This window comes from Hippocampus comes, unplaced genomic scaffold, assembly GCF_001891065.2.
Source record: "Hippocampus comes isolate QL1 unplaced genomic scaffold, H_comes_QL1_v1.1 scaffold36, whole genome shotgun sequence".
Classification (NCBI taxonomy): domain Eukaryota; kingdom Metazoa; phylum Chordata; class Actinopteri; order Syngnathiformes; family Syngnathidae; genus Hippocampus; species Hippocampus comes.
The window spans coordinates 840,466-861,656 of NW_017805695.1; the positions used below are offsets into that span (position 1 = coordinate 840,466).

Here is a 21,191-nt window from a genome sequence, read left to right on the forward strand (position 1 = left end):
GTAGCATCGGGTGGGCATTGCGTGTATTTAAGCTCCCGCGGCATGACGTCTCAATCCAGGTTACGGGTAGTGGAATTTCCGCTCACGTAAGTTCCGGTAACATGTAATATCGTAGTCAAAATGTTAATGCACAGGTTTTTGTTCCAGGTGAAGGAAATTCCTTTTCATAGAATTCCGGGGATGGGAATATTTACTGTAACTCAATTGTTGTTGCTTTGTGTATGTGCAAACATTACAGTCATTTTCCAGCGGATAATTAGATAAGAGATGTGAAGTTAATTAACTCATTCAGTACCAGCCAATTCTGGACCAAGTCTGAAAAGACGTTTAAAAACGTCGTTGGGAGTGAATGAGTTAAGGCACCTGAGACCGCACTGGCATCATCTGACCCCGTAAGGCTTGCAACCATCAGAAGACAATCTGCAGCTTGTTGTGCCATATTTGGCTAAAACTGTTGCTCAAGTGCTTTATTGCAGTGTTCAGATGTAAAAGAGAGACTTTCTCTCAACCCCGCATGCTTGAATTTATTTGTGTCCATATGTGCAACACTTAGTATTTCAATACCATAATTACAAATCCAAACAGCAATACAAATATACAACGAGATGTACGAAGCTCGACTCTTGCAAATTCCAGTGATTCCATCCCTCCATCCATCCATTTTCCAAGCCGCTTAACCTCACGAGGGTTGTGGGCGTGTTGGAGCCGAACCCAGCTGTCATCGGACGGTAGGCACACTGAAGTGGTGGCCAGCCAATAGCAGGGCACACAAACAACCATTCACACTCACAATCACACCAAGGGACAATTTAGAGTGTTCCATTCACCTGCCATGTTTGTTTATAGAACGTGGGAGGAAACCCAAATACCCGGAGAAAACCCACGCAGGCACGGGGAGAACATGCAAACTTCACAGAGGAAAGCCGGAGCCCGGAATCAAACCCACGATCTCTGCACTATGAGGCCGACTTGCTAACCAGTCGCCCATCAGGCCGCCTCAATCCCTCCATACTCGGTCGTGCTTTTACTCGTACGGTACGTGTTAATGTTACTTGTCACAATGCAGCTTGTTTTCATGGTTGCCAATACGTTCTTACCTGTAAACCTCAGATCCTTGACCTCCGCTTGGGCCTTGGAGGACTCATCACTGCACTCCCTCTTCTCTTCCTCTACAAGCTCAAGTTTACACCTCAAGGCTGTCAGCTCCTTTAGCGTCTCACAGCTACTGAATTTCTCTTCCAGTTTCTTTATCTGAACGCATACACACACAAACAAACATTTAGTTGCGACTAGATTTTTCCCATCGTATCGATCTTTCACAACACAAACAACTTGATAAGGATTCCTGTTAGTTGAATTGGGAAAAAAAATGACAAAAACGAACTGTTTCAATTCCATTTCTTGCATCAGCTCCTGCAGTGGTAATTGGTGGTAAGTAGTCGTCCTGGGTGGATGCCAGCTGACATTCAGTTGCCTGCTCTACAACCCCTTGTCCGTAACCTTTTCCAAGTTCCAATTGTTCATCAAACGAGGAGTATGTTCACCTTCTGTATGGCACCGACAGAGATCAGTGATCCCACTCAGCTCTAATTGTTTTACATCTGAGCCAGTGGAGGTGGGAGCTGGTTCGAGGCCAAGCTCCTGGCTTTCATTACTGAGCATGTTCTTCAATGCTTTCCTCTATGTGCAAAATGTTTTGTTAAAGCTGAGGTTATGTTTTCACTCATGCGTGTTAGTGTGTTAGCTGCTATTATTCTATCTGACAAAAGAATGACACACAGTAAAATACTAATATAAATGAATGACACACACACACACACACACACACACACACACACACACACACACACACACACTTAAATTTCAGGTTTCATTTTCTGCATTCCCTGGCAAGTTTTATGCATGTCACATGAATAAATTGGCTTACTGTTTAGCACTAGCCCAGTCCTTGTAGGCTATGCAATAATAATTCTCAACTAATGCTGCCACAAAGGATTATTTTACGAGTCAACTAGTCACCGAAAGTGGTTGCAATTAGTCGACTAATCAGATCATATGTAAATTGTAGCATATCGCACCAGTAAGCAGATGCTTTGACAAAGTACCGTATTTTCTCCACTATAAGGCGCTTCAGATTATAAGGCGCACCTTCAATGAATGGCCTATTTTAAAACTGTTTTCAAATAAAACCGCTTATGCTGAGTACCGAGCCACTGAGTACATATTACCTCTGACTGCATTATGAAATCCAGGATGTCTGATGCACTGTGTGACACATAAACAACACGTGACTTCAGTATCTTCAAACTCTGTGTGAGCACTAGAAAAAACCCATCCATCCATCCATTTTCTGAACCGCTTTATCCTCACAAGGGTCACGGGGGGGGGGGGGGGGGTGCGGCAGCACGCCCTTCCTGTGTGCAGTAGGTGCGGACACTCTGAACCGGTTGCCAGCCAATCGCGAGGCACACAGAGACGAACAACCATCTGCGCTCACACTCACACCTTGGGACAATTTAGAGTGTTCAATCAGCCTGCCATGCATGTTTTTGGAATGTGGGATGAAATCGGAGTACCCGGAGAAAACCCACACACGCACGTGGAGAACATGCAAACCCACGACCTCTGCACTGTGAGGTTGACGCGCTAAACGCTCGACCACCGGGCTGCCCGCTATCAAAACCCATCTGAGTTTCTTGAAAATTGACTTTTAGTGCTTTAGAGTTGAAATTATGTCTAGATTCAGTTTCAAGTCTAGCGTCAGTTCTACCTGGCTCTGGTGCTCCTGCTTCAAGGTTTCCAAATCCTTGGTCAGTGTTGTAACCTGATTGAGCGCCTCCTGTAGCGCGTGGCTCGGTGTGGTGCTCTGAATCAGAATCTGGCTCTGTCTCTTCAGCATCTTTTGCTCAACAACCATCTGAAACAACCACAACCACCCCCATTGGGAAGGTAGTTCCAAGACAGAGTAGCAAGGGGCATATAACACATGATGAGTATCTTATAATGATAACACTGAAATTGTGATATAACTCACCGCTCTGGCGAAGGTCTCTGCCCCCTCTCTCAAGTCCCGCTCCAGGTTCAAGTTGTCCTGTAAGGTTTCAAATTCCTCCACAGCGAGCTTTGACACTGCACATAATTCCCACATTTTTTTACTGAACTAGCAAGATGTACACCACATGAATCATTAACCAGTCAACAACAAATACGAATATAGTGGGCCATATTCATCATGCAACCCACTTTTTCAAATTGTTTTTTTCTGTAATTTAATCCTTCCCCTCCCACTTTTCACCTCGGTGATATTTTCTCAGTAGCTTCTTTTGCTGCACTGTTTCGTCCATTAAAACACCGTTAGCGCGTTTTTCTTCCAGCAGCTGCAAATAGAAAAGAGAATGGAAAAGAAGGTTGGATTTACAGCAAACAATGAAGGGTCAGGTCAAGGGCAGGGCAGTCAATCAGTGCTTAGCACCGCAGCGGTAATCCATTTGTCGTCCGTGAGTCAAGTTCAAGAGGAATGTGAATGCGAAATACAAGAATGATAATATGAGACATAGTGATGTAATGTGAGATATTTCAGATTTTTATTACAGGTGTTTAGATTTGGATCGGAAACGCAACCTGACAGACTTTTTCTTTTATTTTTTGGTCTGATTTAATATTGGAAAAATTACTTAAAATAACTTGAAATGAATAAAACATAATAGAGTCATACCTCGGTTTTCGACCATAATCCATTCCAGAAGGCTGTTCGAAAACCGAATTGTTCGAAAACCGAAACCATGTTTCCAATTATCATCAATGTCATAAATTTTAATCCGTTCCAAGTCTAGACAACAACTTTTTAAAAAGCTTTTTTTTTTTTTTTTTTTTTTACTATTTTACACCATAAACTGCATACAGATATAATAAGAGAGCAGGTAATATGTAAAACACTGTACACACATTTTGTATGTTTTATTTTTACCAACTTTAACATAAACATTAACATTGTAACAAAAATTCAAGTAACATCTCTCTCTCTCTCTCTCTCTCTCTCTCTGTCTCTCTCTCTCTCACATCGTGACAATTGTAGATCACATTATTTTACACCTTGAATTAATAAACCCCAAAGTAATGGCTGTAACCATGGACTCTCTGCAACCGTACGCGACGGTCTGAGGTAACATCCCTCCATCCATTTTCTGAACCGCTTTATCCACACAAGTCCAGTCTCGTCCATGTTAAAAGTTTGCTGGGGAAGATATTCCTCGGCCTCAATGAGATTTTCAAACTCAATTTTAAACTTTTCGGCAGCTTCCTTCTCAGAACTGGCTGCCTCCCCATGATGAATCACGGAGTGTATCCCACTTCTTTTCCTAAACTTTTCAAACCATCCTCTGCTTGCTTTAAAATCAAACTCTTCAGGAGCAATGCTAGGATCCTTTTTTATCAAATCTCCATACAATTGTCTTGCTTTGCCACAAATTGTATCTTGGCTAATACTGTCCCCTGCTAGCTGTCTCTCATTTATGAAAATAAGCAAAAGTTTCTCCACTTCCTCTGATATTTATGGCCTTTGTTTGCTAAAACACGAGATCCTTTAGCCACATCACTGACTTTAAGATGGTCTTTCTTTTTTAGGATGCTGCTGATTGTCGATTTCGGCATGCCGAACTCCTTAACCAACACATACACACGTACAACTGATTCATATTTCGCGATCAAATCTTTCTTAAATTCAATAGTTTTTCGCACTATTTTCCTCTTTTTTTCACGAGCTTTACTACTTTCCTCTTGCTTTCTTTGGTGCCATGATTAGGGCTGATACACAATGCAGAAATAGAAACAGTCCGATTTGTGTAGCTGTAAAAAAAAAAACCATAATGCTTTTTTTAATCTTTATTGAACATGTCTGCTCACAATGGAACACTACACGAGGAAGTGTTACTTCCTCGTCTACCCGAGGAAGCGTCATTTCCTCGTGTAAGGACGGCGAGAGGAGTCGAGTGGCACATTCAAGTGCGCTCGGTTTGGTCGAGAACCGATTTTCGGTCGTAATCCGAGGCATAAAAAACTCGAAATGTTTGGTTGAAAACCGATTTGGTCAAGAACAGAGATGTTCAAAAACCAAGGTTTGACTGTACTTACATATAATTTTGATCTGGAACCCTCTTACATCACCTAACTTTGCATTAATCTTAAGTGATGCATTCTCAGATTTTCAGTGTTGTTTTTTGTTGTTGTTGTTGTTGTTGTTTTGAAGGCTCACCTCCATGAGTCACCTCTTTAGCAACTTGAACACATACTTGATAGGGTTTAAGTCTGGATACTGGCTTCCCAATGTTCCTGTCTTGCCCCTGAAATGCGATGCGTTTTGGGTACTCATCTTACTAAAGAATTTACCAATTAGTTCAGTTGCAACTTTTTATTTTAATTAGCTTAAAAAATGTTTCAAGTGTATTTTGCTGCTGCCATGATGTGGTACATCAATGAACTTTTGTTAGACCGTCCCAGAAGAAGCCATGACATAACCTCCAGTGAATTGCAAAGATTACCTTGTACGTTTTGGAAAATGAGTAGAAGCTTTAGCCTTCACCATCTTTTTGTCAGTACTCATTGACAATTTCCACCCTGAGCTCCCCATTCTTCATACTAATGAATGGTTTGCAACTATAGTTCTGTACTTTTGTTCAAGTGAATGAGCTTTACTTCTGCTCTCTGGAGGTTATTGCTGATGTCACTAACAGGTTAGAAGGGTCTTTACAAATGGTTGACATCAACAGCGATTGTTTACCTCACTCGACAGTATCTATTTGATATATGTGACAATACACCAGTGGTCTATTTCTTCTACAGTCCATTTTAAAAGTTTTTTACTGTGTTGTCTGTGGACAGGACGGGCATGCGGATGTGCACACCAATGCACGCATGCTTGCAAGTACCCCTAGAACTGAGCAGTCATTGTTTGTCATTCCATCCACAGTTAGGGTTTCATGAAATAAAAGGTACCGTATTTTCACGACCATTCGGCGCACCGTATTGTTGGACGCAGTCTCAGTAACGGGTGCTATTTCTGTATTTGACACATACACAAAACGCACTGTATTATTGGGCGCAGCCAGGCATGGTAAAACATACGGCAGCTTAAACATACGGCATGCATGCACGCACGCTAAAAACACGTTAGCTTGAAGCATACGGTAGCATGCATGCACGCTAAAACATACCAGGTATGTTAGCTTAAAGCATACGGTAGCAGCTAAGACATACGGACGCACGCTAAAAACACGTTTTTAAAAAGGCAACGGAAGCAAAACTGAGTTTGATTGTACTTTATTTAGCCATTTTACAACGTACTCACGCGACTGGTACCTGCTAGGGGCGTGCCTTTAGCGTCCTCTTACACGCCTACCCTTCACTCATTGGCACTGGTACCTGCTAGTGGCGTGCCTTTAGCGTCCTCTTACACGCCCACTCTTCACTCATTGGCGACTGGTACCTGCTAGGGACGTGCCTTTAGCGTCCTCTTACACGCCCACCCTTCACTCATTGGCGGACTTCCGCATGCCTGTCGTCACTCACGCCCGCCTTTTCTCTGTATAAAAAGCGTGTCGGCCAGAGGTGCTCTCAGTCAGGCTTTGGAACTCGGCGCATACACTAGACGCTCCGCATTATAAGACTTTTAATAGCGCCTTATAGTCGTGAAAATACGGTATCTATATCCAGAACCTTGTTCAACACACTCGTAATGCAAGCAGGATAAAGTCGAAAACGCAACTTTTTGCTGATCTTTATATCCGAGGTACTGCCATTTTATTTCCCTTTGCTTCACTTATCGTGTACTTCTCTCATGCACTTGCTTGCTACCAATGAGAGCCAACACTGTTTTTCATACTGCAATTAATGGCCCACTCGTTCAAATCATATCTTAAAGGCATAAAGACATAACATCCATCTGTTTTCTAATCCGCTTATCCTCACAAGGGTCATGAGGCGTGCTGGAGCCTATCCCAGCTGTCTTTGGGCAGTCGGCGGGGGACACCCTGAACTGGTTGCCAGCCAATCGCAGGGCAGACATAAACAAAACATCCATTCGTGCACACAATCCCACCTAGGGACAATTTTGGAGTGCCCAATCAACCTGCCATGCATGTTTTTGGAATGTGGGAGGAAAACCGGAATATTCGTCACAATTCTTTTGACTTAGGCTTGTTCCTGCTTGTATTATCAATACGTTGCACAAGTGCATTTTATTTAATTTTTTTTCTCAGCTATGTTGCTTTCTTGCTTCGGCGTGAAAATAACGGATGTAAATATTTACTGCAGGAATCAAATGCTCTATTCTCAAGTCATGACTCCTACCCATCCCTACCTACCATGTCGCTCTGTAACTGATGTTGATTGGTTCAGTTTGTTGTCTCGGCAAATAACGCAGAGTAGGTGCCCACCAAAAAATGTGCCAATAGGTTGAATGCCTAACCACAAAAATGTCCACAGTAAACGCACTCACTTCTTGCCTGGTTTCCTCAAGTTGTTCTTTCAGCATTGCAAGATTTTCACAAAGGTGATCTTTCTCCCTCAGCACCAACTGCAAATGACTTTGCAGCTCTGAAAAAAACCCCAAAAACAAATACTGTACTCTTAAAAATTAGACTTGATCCAGACAATATGAGGCACCAGTGGTGTACCGATGCACGCATCTAGTTTTGAACACAAGGGGATGCAGGAAAATATAGGCATATTACATGACATCATATCAGATTGAATTCTATACCAAGACAAAAGACTTTTGGTCATAAGTTCAACCTGAAGGAAGAATTGTGCATGTCTTTTGCACCTTATGCAGCATACTGTATATGGAGTTGCATATATGCTTATATTTTATATTTAATATCACATTCTGTCCTGTGTCTAGTCCATTTTTTAAACTTATTTTGTGCATGCAAATACTTCATGTTTTTTCATCTTTCTTCCCTCCAAATTTTGCTGCTGTAAATTGCGAATTTCTCCATTGTGAGACAAATGAAGGTTTTCTTATGTTATCTTATCTTTTTGTGTGTCTATGTTGAAAACTAAAAACAATGCGGTTACCATCATAATGTAATCTTGAGAGAAATTTTGTACCTGAGATTTTGGTCTGGCACATGGTTGACAAGCAGTTGGCAACACTTAACTCGTCACTTTCTTCAACTTCATCCTCGAGGTTTATCTCCCTGATGGTCGCTGGGCTAAGTTGAGACAGCAACATCATGCTTTGCCGTTTCAGAGCATGGTTTTGTTTGTTCAACTGCAGGGATGAAGTGCAGAAAAAAGAAAGATGAAAGCTATAAACTTCAAAGTATGCGGTTTCACATTGGCAAATTAGATGGAAAGTAACGTATTTTCCGCACTATAAGGCCCACCTAAAATGTTCTCAAAAGCCGAGAGTGTGCCTTATAATCCGTTGCGCCTTACATATGAATCAATTATTCTGATTTCTTGGACATAGTATTTTAAATGTGCTGTTGAGCGCCTTGTTACAGCTGGAGCGGTTGTGAACGCTCTATAGAAATAAAGCTGTATTATATTTTATTGTATTCCCATTGGCGTAGCGTCATCTAGTGGATGCATAACGCAACCATAGCCACTATTTTACCTTCTATTCTATGTGCCTTATCATGCGGTGCGCCCTGTATATGAAAACGGTTTTAAAATAGGCCATTCATTGAAGGTGCCCCTTATACTCTGAAGTGCCTTATACTGCGGAAAATACGGTGTTTAATAATATTCACCACACTGAATAATTCTCACTGATGTGGGAGGGTTCATTATGTCAAAATACTAACAGGATATTAAACTGGTGATCAACAGCTGGTCATCATAAAGTAAAAAAAAAAAAGAAAAATAATTTATACTTGCTGCCAAACAAAAAGTCGGACAATTATTCAAATGGTAAAAAGCCCCTCATGCGGTAGTTCAACCTCCATGGACAGAACATGATTAAGAGATACGTGGAGATATTTTACTGAATACTATATAATGATACCTTTTCAAGGACTAAAATGCGTGGCGACAGTCACAGATGTAATTTTCTTTGGAACTACTTCGGCAATAATAATGTCACCTGTGACCCTGAGCGTTTTGGACTGTGAGAATCTGGATCGGATTATGTAATATGATGACTTGATGAACTAATTGTAGGTCTCTGGTTTCTGGAAATATGACAAGAATATATGTCACCTTCAGCAATTTGTGTTTTCAGTGTACCACAGTACTATTTATTAAGGACTGTTTTCATTTAATACAACATAAAGTTGATACATGATACAAGGTGCTACCATGGACAACATTGAAACACAAAGCCAATGTCACTTAGACATAACGGTACTCATATTCAAATGTTCAAATGTGTGAAGTGGCAGTCAGTTTGTATTTACAATCAGGAAAATCGAGCAAGAAAATAAGGTAGCCACGCAACTAACAGGGCAGATGAGCTGTTTCTTCTTTTCTTTTGCCCTGCAATCAGTTATAATGGTGGGACACATGCAAAGGCTATGATCAGGCGTGGAAAAACATAAATCAGAAGAGGACCATGCAGATGAAGAAATAGGCAGAATCTCTCCTTCTATGCATATTTTTTTAAGTTATTCATATTTATTCATATATTTTTAAGTTATTCATCAAACATTTCTGAACATTTTGAACCGTATTTTCAGATTGAACCATTCAACATGAGGCTGGCGTACTGCATTGCCATATTCAACAAGTTCAATCATCAGGACAACCGTGTAAAAATAAGAAGCCCATTCCGAAGAAAAACATAAATATAGGATGTAGTGTAGATCAATTCAATTTATAATGCTGTTTTCTGAAGGAAGAAGCCCATTCCGAAGAAAAACATAAATATAGGATGTAGTGTAGATCAATTCAATTTATAATGCTGTTTTCTGAAGGAAGAAGCCCATTCCGAAGAAAAACATAAATATAGGATGTAGTGTAGATCAATTCAATTTATAATGCTGTTTTCTGAAGGAAGAAAAGGAAATAGTAGGGAAAAAAATGAAGATGGGGAAAGAACAGACATAAATGAACATTTAACGGCACCCTCGTGAAACAAGCTTGAAGGCCTTTTTCTCGAAAACTTTCTTTGAAATGATGTAGAGCATGGAATAACATTTATAATGCTCTTCAACAAATGCGAAATGAACATTGGGAACTCTCTGACCAGACATAGCGAGCCTTTATCGAATCTGAGGCATTTCAACTTTGGTATCCAGCATACCATCACTGAACACACACACACACAAAAATGTCAAAATAGACTCCAGTTTGTATATCCATCCATCCATTTTCTAGTCTGCTTATCCTCACAAGGGTTGCGGGCGTGCTGAAACCTATCCCAGCTGTCTTCGGGCAGTAGGCGGGGGACACCCTGAACTGGTTGCCAGCCAATCGCAGGGCACACAGACGAACAATCATCCGCGTTCAACCTCACACCTCGGGACAATTTAGAGTGTTCAATCAGCCTGCCACGCATATTTTTGGAATGTGGGAGGAAACCGGAGTACCCGGAGAAAAAAAAAAACACTAGGCACAGGGAGAACATGCAAACTCTACGAAGGAAAGCCGGAGCCCGGAATCGAGCTCAAGTCCTCTGCACTGTGACACTGTGAGGTGGACGTGCTAGCCAGTCGACCACCACGCTGCCCTTCTCCAAAACAAATTAATATAATCGAAAATGCAACTTACTATCAGATTCCTGGGGAAAAAAGATTGAGCTTGATTGTGAAAAATTGACCTTCCTAGCCCAAGTGTCGCTTGGAATGATAATTGCTCGATTAAATTTTATTGTCCTGAGAACAAATCTAAAAAAAAAAACCTCTGAGAAAAGAATGTTTGATAAGAGTTTTAAAAATACCAAATATTACCCTGAAAATGCCATTTTTTCTTGTCCCACCACACCAATGACCAAACTGAATTGGAAATGAAACTGTTAAAATGAAATTTAACCATTTTACACACCCTGTAACTTGATAACATGATCAACTGTCCACCGTAGTAAATGTCTTTTCTTTTTATCTTTTTTTATTCATGGCTGTCTCTTGTAACTACAGGAAAATTTGTTTGGATAAACATAAGATTTCATATAAGAACCCTGTGACCTTAAAACCTTTTTAGCATGGCAGAAAAAAAGGAAAGCAGTGAATCCCATGATACGCTGGACTTGAAATCATCAACAGTTGACCAAAAGAATGGATAGAGCAAGGTGATGTCCTCTCTTCTATTTTCACCTTTTCATAAAATAGTTAGCCATGATTAAATGTCTCACTCCCTCATGCCACCCTGTTATGCATGGGATCAGAATAAGACAATTTTTAAATGACCGTATTTTCTGCACTGTGTTCCCAAAAGCCAACAGTGCGCCGTATAATCCGATGCGCCTTATGTATGGTGTTACACAGTCTCTTTATATTCCCCATTGAGTTGTTTCCCTGTTAGTGTTCCTATGCCATCTGGTGGTGATTATTAGCAGGAATTGTAACCTAAAAGGGCACTACTACCCACACTAATTCGCATGTGCATTCGCCAACACACCCTAAAACAGATAACTACTGATGAACCAAAGTTAGTACCAAAAGCATAGTTAACTCCTGACCAAATGAAGGAAGAAGGAGACAAGCAAGACTTCTCAGGATATTAAGCCCCTTGTGGATGTGAGCCCACCAGGTTTGTGTGCATTTTTGTTGAATCAATTGTCTTCGTAACGTTTGTCTTTCATTTATTGTTTTGTAATACCATTTGTATTTATACGTTTCATGTCCGTGTTTGTGACCAGTTCTCCTGGCTTTGTTCCAGCTGCAGCGATTGCGAAGGCTCGATATAAATAACGCTGTATTATATTGTATTGTATTCCCTTCAGCGTAGCTCCATCTAGTGGATGCATAGCGCAAATGCAGCCACTATTGTAGCTTTTATTCTACGTGCCTTATAATGCGGTGTGCCCTATATATGAGAACGGTTTTAAAATAGGCCATTCATTGAAATGGCGCCTTATACTCCGAAGCGCCTTATCGTGCGGAAAATACAGTACTTCAGTTTATAGAGCTCTGATTGAGCATTATCCTCTCGAGATCATGCAAGAAGTCATATGATCTGACTAGACAATGCACTGTAAGAGTAGAGACAGTCTCTCTCAGGCAACATACAAGTCTAGTTAGACCATCACTAAACTCAGAAATGGGATGAAAATGAACATGAAGTTACAGGACAATGGGGAAGATTTAGGAAGGTCATCAATATTCACAATCAATTTTTCCACGGACTACAACTTGACAAAATTTGGTTGAATCTGGCGAACTGGGGCTTTTGTCCAGGAATTGAATGAGAAATTATGATATAAAAAGCTGCAAACTACGATGTCTGGACTCCATCACTCTCAAATAACAACTCACAGTTAAGCGAGGACTCCAAAATTGTTCTCTGAATCAAAAGAATAGAATGCAATTCAGTAGACACAAGGACAGGACAAGAACCGTTTGGGCACAAACCGCTTTTGCTTTTGTCCAAGTCATCAAATTACTGTGATTGGACCCTTGCACCTGGATTTGGTGCAATGTTTTCTTGACAAATGTTCATACCTAGTGATCCTTTTTTTCTCCCCACATTGTTATTTGTCACATTTGTTTGTCATTCTCACCAATGACGGACAACGTGGGGGGAGGGGGAAAACAGGTGTTGTAATCATTGGGATCAAATGCTATGTAGAGGTGCACCTTGGAGGCCAGGGCTTCAGCGCTTCCTCTGCACGTCCTCTCGATCTCCAGCTGCTCCTGAATGGCGTTGATCTCTTCAATGACCATCGTGGAAACTACAGAAGAGAAAGAACAAGAAACAAATTGATCAAGCACAAGCACTGAATGATGATGTGTGATATCCTCATGCACAGTGGTTTGAATAGCATATTTTAGAAAAACACTCATTAAAGTAAGGGCCATTTCAATACGTGACTCATAATATGAATGCTTTTAAAATCCGTCACAGTTGAAAGGAACATAAAGGGCGCAGCAACTTGTTTCAAATGTTTTGACCCTCCACTCATTTCCCCCCCAAATGATTCTCCAAAAAGCTTTGAAACCACTTTAGAGAAGACAGAATTTGAAATGGAGGATGAGATGTTAAAAAAAAAGAAAAAAAAAAGAGCAAACAGTTTGTGTTTGTGACGATGACAGTTACAGACGTTTTCATTTGAATAAATCTCACCCGTGCTCGTGTATTCAGCACTTCTCCAGCCAAAACACATATTATGTTTGACTTCCATGTTAATAGAGGCTGCCTCACTGTGCCAAGCAGCTGCATATTAGGAGCTATTACGTGATTTCATAGCTCTTAGAAAATTGCTCCTATTCACAACAAAACGGCTGGAGGTGGGGTGGCAGGGTTGGTGAGGAGTAGCTGGAGGACGGGACAAAAAGCCCCCTAACACACAATCATGCCTTTTCAATTGGCGATGGCAAGGTTGATGACAACATGACCATTGTGTTATAATGATAACACCACAAAGGCATCTGCCCCCGTCATCACGGCCTCACAGTGGCTGCAGATACAATTTAATTCACCGTTCGGTTGGCGGCGCTGATACCATTATGCGGCCCATCGGCATAGGGGTAATCACTGTCTTTCCTGAGAGGAGAATGAATAAAGACAGCCACAAAAAGAGAGAAGAAAACAGATGGAGTGATGATGATGGTGATAAAGGAGGATGCCAAAACTCACAATTAAGACTGCCATATTTGATGTGTCAGAGGGGGCCGGGGGGGCCCCTGCTGACTTTCATCATTTCGACACTGCTGTTTGTTTATCATGGCTGGCAGTAATCATAATTAACAAGTCATTAAGTTCAAGGTGTCCAGTGGAAGATTTATCGGCGTGGCCGGGGCATTAACGGTGACCGGAAGATCGCGTCGAAAGCGAGACAGAGAATATAAAAACTGGCAGCTAAGTGCTATTGAAGGCTGATGTGAAGGGCGCAAGGAGTATATGGGGATCGCCTCATCGTGGTGTTCATCAAGGTCTTAATTAGGTGGCAGTGGCGGGGGGTTGCCTACAGTCACAAAACGACGGCTTATTTTTTTCCGGGCTCAGTCCTAATGTTTAATTAGTTAAGTGGGAGGGCAATTTGTTAGGGGTGCTCTAGAGCAGGGGTCCCCAACCGCCGGGCCGCGGACCGCTACCGGGTCATTTGGTGCTGGGTCGCACAGAAAGAATAAATAACTTACATTCCTTCCGTTGTATTTATTTCGGAATCTGAAAGATGTTTTATTTTGAAAAATTACCGGATTCTCTGTTATATCAGTCTACAGTTTGTCACTCTTGACGCAGGTGAATGCGCGCTTCTCGGTCACGTGATAGGTTACCGCATTAAAAAAAAACAATTAGACAATATTAGGAGTCCTATTTCAAATACGGCTTTAACTCAACGGGAGATTCACACGCACCAAGCCTACGTATGACATTGTATAGCCAACAAAAAAAGCTCATAGAGCAAGCTACCATTATGCCTGTTTGGAGTGCTATTTACTTGAAGATTCTTTTGTTTCACTTAGAAATTCTAAGTACATTTTTTACGGAAAGTTCTTCTGTATATATTAAAAGATGACTGATTGGAGGAGAGACACTGGTATCAATGTTTGCATTAAAATACAATTTCCATCCATCCAAGTTCTTCCGCTTATCCGGGGCCGGGTAGCAGGCAGTTTTAGCAGGGAAGGCCAGACTTCCCTCCCCCCAGCCACTTCTTCCAACTCTTCCAATGAAATCCCAAACTGTTCCCAGGCTCACCGGAAAATATAATCTCTCCAGCATGTCCTGGGTTGTCCCCGGGGCGTTCTTCTCTGTAAGGACCACCTCACCAGGGAGGCATCCAGGACACAATTTTAACCAGATGCCCGAGCCACCTCATGTGGCTCCTCTCGACATGGAGGAGAAGCGGCCTGACTCTGAGTCCCTCCTGGACGACCAAGCTTCTCACCCTATATCGGAAGAACAGACCGGACACCGTGCGGAGGAAACTCATTTCGGCCGCTTCTGTCCATGATATCCTTCTATACGATCCATAGTTCGTGACCATAGATGAGGGTAGGAACGTGTACTGACCGGTAAATCGAGAGCTTCGTCATCACAATGACATGCCAATACAAAATCCGCATCACTGTAGATGCTGCACCGATCCACCTGTCGGTCTCCAGCTTCATCCTCCCCTCACTTGTGAACAAGACCCCATGATCTTTGAACACATCCATTTGGGGCAGGATCTCATCCCCAACCTGAAGAGGGCACCCCACCCTTTTCCGACTCAGGACTATGGTCTCAAATTTGGAGATACAGTACTGATTATTCAGATGCACTTTCTGGCCCTTGCATGGTTGGAGTTGTGGACATAGCACCGTTGCTAAAGGATGATCTCACCCACAGGTGCGTATGCATCATAGTTATGACATCTTTTTGATGCAGTTGTTCCCTCTGTCTGTTATAGATAAATGCTGCCTGGCATGACACAAAAGAAAAAAACTGAACCATGAAGTTAGAACAGTAAATAAAAAATTCAGCATTGTATAACGAAGTGATGACAAACTTAAATGAAGTCACTGTACCTGAGTTGCAGGGTGACTGCCTAGCCAGCTGAGAAAGTGGAGCAGTTTTCCAAAGCCACTTGTTCTCTATCACGAATTTTGTTCAGGTTCATCTTCTTACAATTGATTCAAGCAATACTCGAATTAAAATACAACTGACAGGCATCGTTGAGGTTGCGGTAGCGATGGCCCGAGCAGAAGGCAATTGCAGCGATTGGTGGGAGTGATATCAGATTGCTTAGGCAGAAATGTCTGCTGTAAAGTGTGTGTGTGTGTGTGTGTGTGTGTGTGTGTGTGTGTGTGCGTGCGTGCGTGCGTGCGTGCGTGCGTGCGTGCGTGCGTGCGTCTTTGAGTTGGTCATTTATAAAGTAGCACACAAGTAAAAAAAAAGTGGCATACAGGGTGCACACACAATGGCGATTGACATTTAATGTTTCTATGATTGTGAGAGACCAAAATGTCAATCACGATTACATTTCAAATGATTGCCTAGTCATAATACAAAGTACACACTCCCAATCAGGCAAACTGGATGTACTTTTACAAAATAATTTGCAAATATGTATTAAAAAGAACTTACCTTGTTGAAACGCATCGAGCCTCTTAATTGCCTCATCTCGTTCCTCCTCCAGTATCTTTCGCTAAGGGAGGCAAACATACAGTTTGAATGCAGTTTTGTTCCTTTGAGCCAAACCAAACGCCTGATCGGCTAGTACATGCAATTTTCTTTTTTACTCTTTTGTCTTTATCCACCCATGAATTATCCGATTCGCTTATCCTCACAAGGGTCGCAGGACATGCGGGAGCCTATCCCAGATGTCTTAGAACAGTAGGCAGGGGACACTGAACTGGTTGCCAGCCAATCGCAGGGCACACATACACAAACAATTAACGCATGTTTTTGGAATGCAGGATGAAATCGGAGTACCCGGAGAAAACCCACAAAGGCACATGGAGAACATGCAAACTCCACACAGCATCTCTGCACTGTCAGGTGGACGTGCTAACCAGTCCTCCGTCATGCTGCCCTTTTATACATAAATAATAATTATGATGACCATTAATATTCCTTAAAAAAATAAACAAATAAATAAATAAATGCTGTGTTGTATTTCATCATACAATGTTCTCTCTTTTTACTTATTTATTTATTTATTTATTTATTTATTCGTTTTACATTTTTGCGATCATTTTTGAATGTTCTGTTGCCAATTTGTTTCATGGGTTACCAGAGTGTAGCCCGTTCCTCGCCCAAAGTGAAGTGGCTGGGGTAGATTGAAAACGACATGATGACAATTTTTTGGAATTTGAGCGTGATTTCCAGTTTTGTGAGCATCTGGACAGACAACGAAAAGGTGACAGCGGTATTCTCGTGACCGGGCCTGTAAATGAATACAGTACATTTCATTTGAAATCGCAAACCAAAACAGTATCATGACTAGATTATAGAGAACATTATAGAAAGTATTCTCGATATGACAATGAATCTATGCGCAAAATATAAATCGTTTACTGCAATGCGCTGTGGTTACCCTGAAAGATGACACATAAGAAAAGTTTTGCCCCTCACTTATTTCCTCATCATCGCACAATTGTTTGAGCTGTCTCTATTCCTTGCACAGTTGTATGCAACTCAACCCATTATGTCAATGTTCCAAACACACTAGATACATTTGAACACCAGACATTGCATTTTCTTCAAATGTACATTGATAAAACATACAAGAGATCTTAACTCTTACATGCACCAATAATGATAAAATGTAAGCTGTCCACTGTAGTAACCGCTGTCCCTCAACGGGTTTATAGGGTAAGGAAATGACCTGGATGAATGAGAATGTAAACTCATAAGATGATCTGCTTACACAGCTATGACTGTGTCAAAAGGATCTGGTCATGGCATGTCATTTTAAATGATATTTACCTCCTTAGTTGCCGCTTCATGTCTCCTTTGCAGGCCTTCATATTCCTGGATAGCTGTGGGAAGCAAAGGATGCCAGCCATCCATGGTCAAATCAAAACCCACAAAAAAACAAAAGAGTCAAAGCTCCCCCTCACTTTCCGATTCGTATATTGAGAAAAGGGGAACTTTGAAAACATGTGATAACTTCTCACGCACTGACTAATTCCTCTCGTGTCACTTGAGTGGAGCAGTGGAAGGCTGAAGCAAAAAAAAAAAGAAAAAAAACTTCCAAGAAATCCATTTCCCCAATAATATAAATATACACGTACATGTTTTACAGTTCCTGAATCGTACGGAACAAATCGCTCACATCGGGCTGAAACTTCTGCTGTCACAATTTGGTAGATTTGATGTTCTTTCAGAAATCTATACTTTTGGTCAGTCAGCACGTGCGGGTGTTATTTTTATTTTTTTAACGAATGATTGAGCCATCTTCAGTGTTTAATGGCTTACTCTCTTTCATGTTGCAATGTTATGGGTTCAAAAAATGTGATGTTTTGGGGGTCTCCTGAAAAGTGACGATTTGGGTGTACAAGGATTCTGCCCAACGCCAGGGGGAAAAAACATCATATTTGTCAGTGACATTGAAGATATTCAAGAACCTCAAAAAGCTGCATTTCCTAAAATAGGGAGCACTGCACTGGTGAGTCCTTGCAACTTTCAAAGATTTGGAAGGTTACAAGCCGTGCGTACTTTGAATTGCATGGCTTTAATCTTTGAGACACGTATACTGGCAGAAATTATCAACTAGATTGCCTTGGAGACTGGGCACCCCCGCGTCTATGCACATGCTCGCCTGCGGCCACCGCCATGATGGCGGCTACCGGTGGGGAGCGGCGCTCACCGGAATGCACGCCACAGGATCACTGGACATCCTGCTTCCGTAGATGCTGGCGAGCGAGGAGGGGATGCCAATGCAGGGCGTCTCGGCCTCACTGTAGAAAGTGCGCTTCGAATGACGCGCTCGCTTGCTGCAACCCTTCCACCCAAACGCCGGCGCGACAATTGAATTGGTTCTTCCTTCGGTAGCTTTCGTTTGCCCCTTCTTGTTGTGGCACCTGAGTGCACACGACTGTCTACCATTGTCAAAGTGTGGCGTTTCCTCATATTAACGCCAAGTTTTCTATCCCGCCAAAATTATGTTGTTTGCATTTGGCACAGGGCATTATGGGATGCATAACGCAACCATCCAGACCTCTCGTGTTTTGTACGTTTTTGTACTTTATTTATTACGTTTTGAATATTATGTTGACCTGAGCATGAACTGTGAGTGCAAGAGTGCAGTACGTGTGCTCCTTTGGTGAAGTGTAATACTATTCAAATATATGTTTTCATTCATAAAAAATGATTGCAAAAATGCACTTGTCGTTTTTGTAAAATATATAGTGTGTGAACTTTTTGGCTACTCGATTTTTGAACATTGATGAAATGCCATAATATGCGTGCTGTTCTGTTTGTCAATGTTGAAAAATGTGTATCTTAGTTCGGGAGGGTGGCTTCTATTTGATGGTTTTCCCCGAATTTATTGCTGCATTCGAGGAAGGTGGAAAATTGGACGTATCCCACTCGGATTGTCACAGTTTCAACCTCAAAATTTTCAAGGTGAATGTAACAAACAAAGTTTGCTGATTCTGATAAATTGTTTGTTGTTCGGGTTCATCACAACCCATTTTGACCTCCTGCAAACTTCATAATTTTCCATAATTTATGTACAAAAATTAGTGTTTTATCTTCAAAGCATTTCATTAATTTCACCAAATTTGATGCAGGGAGATAACAGCATACCATAGCTTCACGAAGTTAGCACAAAAAAGGGTTTGTTTTACGTTATTTGATTTACTACATTAATGTAATAATAAATATATAATGCTCAATATACGTTGATAATTTAAGAAATATGTTTTGCCATTCACGGTATTTCTCCAAAGGGTGGCCGTTGTTCAGTGATGTTACATTTAATTCAGTAGGTGAACTGGGGTTGGTTTGTTTTGTTTTTTAACTGCGTAACTCAGTTGGAAGGGGCGTTCACGTGTACTTTACCTAGTCGGAAATAGGACAGTCCAACTTCCCACCTTCCGCGAATGCAGCATTCGTTTTGAATAGGTAAGGGGGGGGGGGCTTGCCTACCACAATACTGGTGTTGAATAGGTAAGACTCTACAGCAACCACATTGTAAATCATTTGAAAAATAGTCTTCGTAGTCAAGTTCAAATGCCCCTGTAATTGCGTTTCAGGCTTGTAAATGATTATTTTCCTTGCCTACCACAATACTGGTGTTTAATAGGTAAGACTCTACAGCAACCACATTGTAAATCATTTGAAAAATAGTCTTCGTAGTCAAGTTCAAATGCCCCTGTAATTGCGTTTCAGGCTTGTAAATGATTATTTTCACAGGCCAAGCGCATACTGAATGTCACAAGGTGGACTCTCATTCCAAAGTAGTGTGTTGCAGAAAAACTCCTCAAGCCGGTTCTCCTTTTAGGAATGTAAAAGGAACACACAGTACGCACATAGAATCATATAATGGACACAAATGTATAGGCTTTAGTAGTTTTTGTTATCAACAAAGTTAGGATACGATTTAAGCAAGAAACCATGAGTGCAGTACCTTGAGAGGTGGTATACAAAATAGACGGTTTTTTTCAAAAGCCTAAACTATTTGACACGCCTACCTTGGTTTGTCAATTCGGCAATGGTGTTCTTTTTATCAAACTCTTCAGAAGCCATACGTCTTTTTTGTAGCAGTAAGTGAACGTCGTGACACAAATGTACACTTTCAATCAGTGGCACAATCTCGTCCAAGCACGAGCGCTGCAGTTCAAAGTACTGTATCGTCAGTATTTCACTCACACACGAACACGCATGCGCAAGCACACGACACAACATACTCGTGTTTAACGCAACACGTGTTCACCATTTAAGAAAATGTACTGATTTAAGTGTGCTTCTCAAGCTACTAACTGTGAAGAAATGTTCCATTTCGTTTAATTCATAAAGTGAAACTCATACAATAAATTTTGGCTGCACAGGGAAAATGACATCCAATAATTCATCTCGTCGCGATAGCTCACATAAAAAAAAAAAAAAATCAAAATTTTTGAGAGAAATTTGGTAAGGCTTTGTCTTAATTCACTGTCATTGAGAGTGATATACTGTACATGTCAACAATGCATGTTAACTAAGAGGGCTGGCAGCGAATGAGTAAAAAAATCAGTTTCACTTGCTGAGTAACTCAGTAAGTGAAACTGAAAGGACTGAGCTGCAAGTCTTGACCCTCTGTCCTCCATGTGCTTTACTTTTCTTTCATTCAAACTCACTCTGATACAGTATCTATATACAGCCAAACACCCAATTATTTTCTGTCGGATGCTTGACTTGCATGTGTGCATGCATTTAAATTGGTTCTTTGGCAGTACGCAGGATATATGCAACACTGAGGCAAAAATATTTTCTGTGTTAAAAAAAGCCAATTCTGTCCCATAAAATGCAAATGAGATTTGGCTTCAACTCCCAAAAAATTGAGGTGATAAAATGGGGAAACAGTATAAAGCAATGTGAAAAAGGGCTGACATGAATCTGTGGAGGAGGGTTCCATAGATCAGCAAAGGATGGAGATAAATTGTACTCATAATTTAATT

At 41.2% G+C, this 21,191-nt stretch overlaps 1 protein-coding gene across 2 annotated transcripts in view; it reads right to left on the reverse strand.

Moving 5' to 3' along the window:
* The window catches only part of shtn1 (shootin 1), a 32,983-nt gene extending 11,920 nt beyond the window's left edge, over positions 1-21,063 (reverse strand). For both annotated transcript variants that reach the window (XM_019882099.1, XM_019882100.1), the window contains exons 1-10: positions 20,226-21,063; positions 17,515-17,567; positions 16,171-16,231; positions 12,735-12,829; positions 8,107-8,269; positions 7,493-7,590; positions 3,296-3,377; positions 3,035-3,129; positions 2,771-2,917; positions 1,098-1,251 (exon numbers count right to left, since the gene is read on the reverse strand). In XM_019882099.1, the coding sequence (XP_019737658.1) occupies positions 1,098-1,251; positions 2,771-2,917; positions 3,035-3,129; positions 3,296-3,377; positions 7,493-7,590; positions 8,107-8,269; positions 12,735-12,829; positions 16,171-16,231; positions 17,515-17,567; positions 20,226-20,439 (1,162 nt within the window). In that variant the 5' untranslated portion in view covers positions 20,440-21,063. The remainder of the gene's footprint in view (positions 1-1,097; positions 1,252-2,770; positions 2,918-3,034; positions 3,130-3,295; positions 3,378-7,492; positions 7,591-8,106; positions 8,270-12,734; positions 12,830-16,170; positions 16,232-17,514; positions 17,568-20,225) is intronic.
* Between the last annotated feature and the right edge of the window lie 128 nt (positions 21,064-21,191).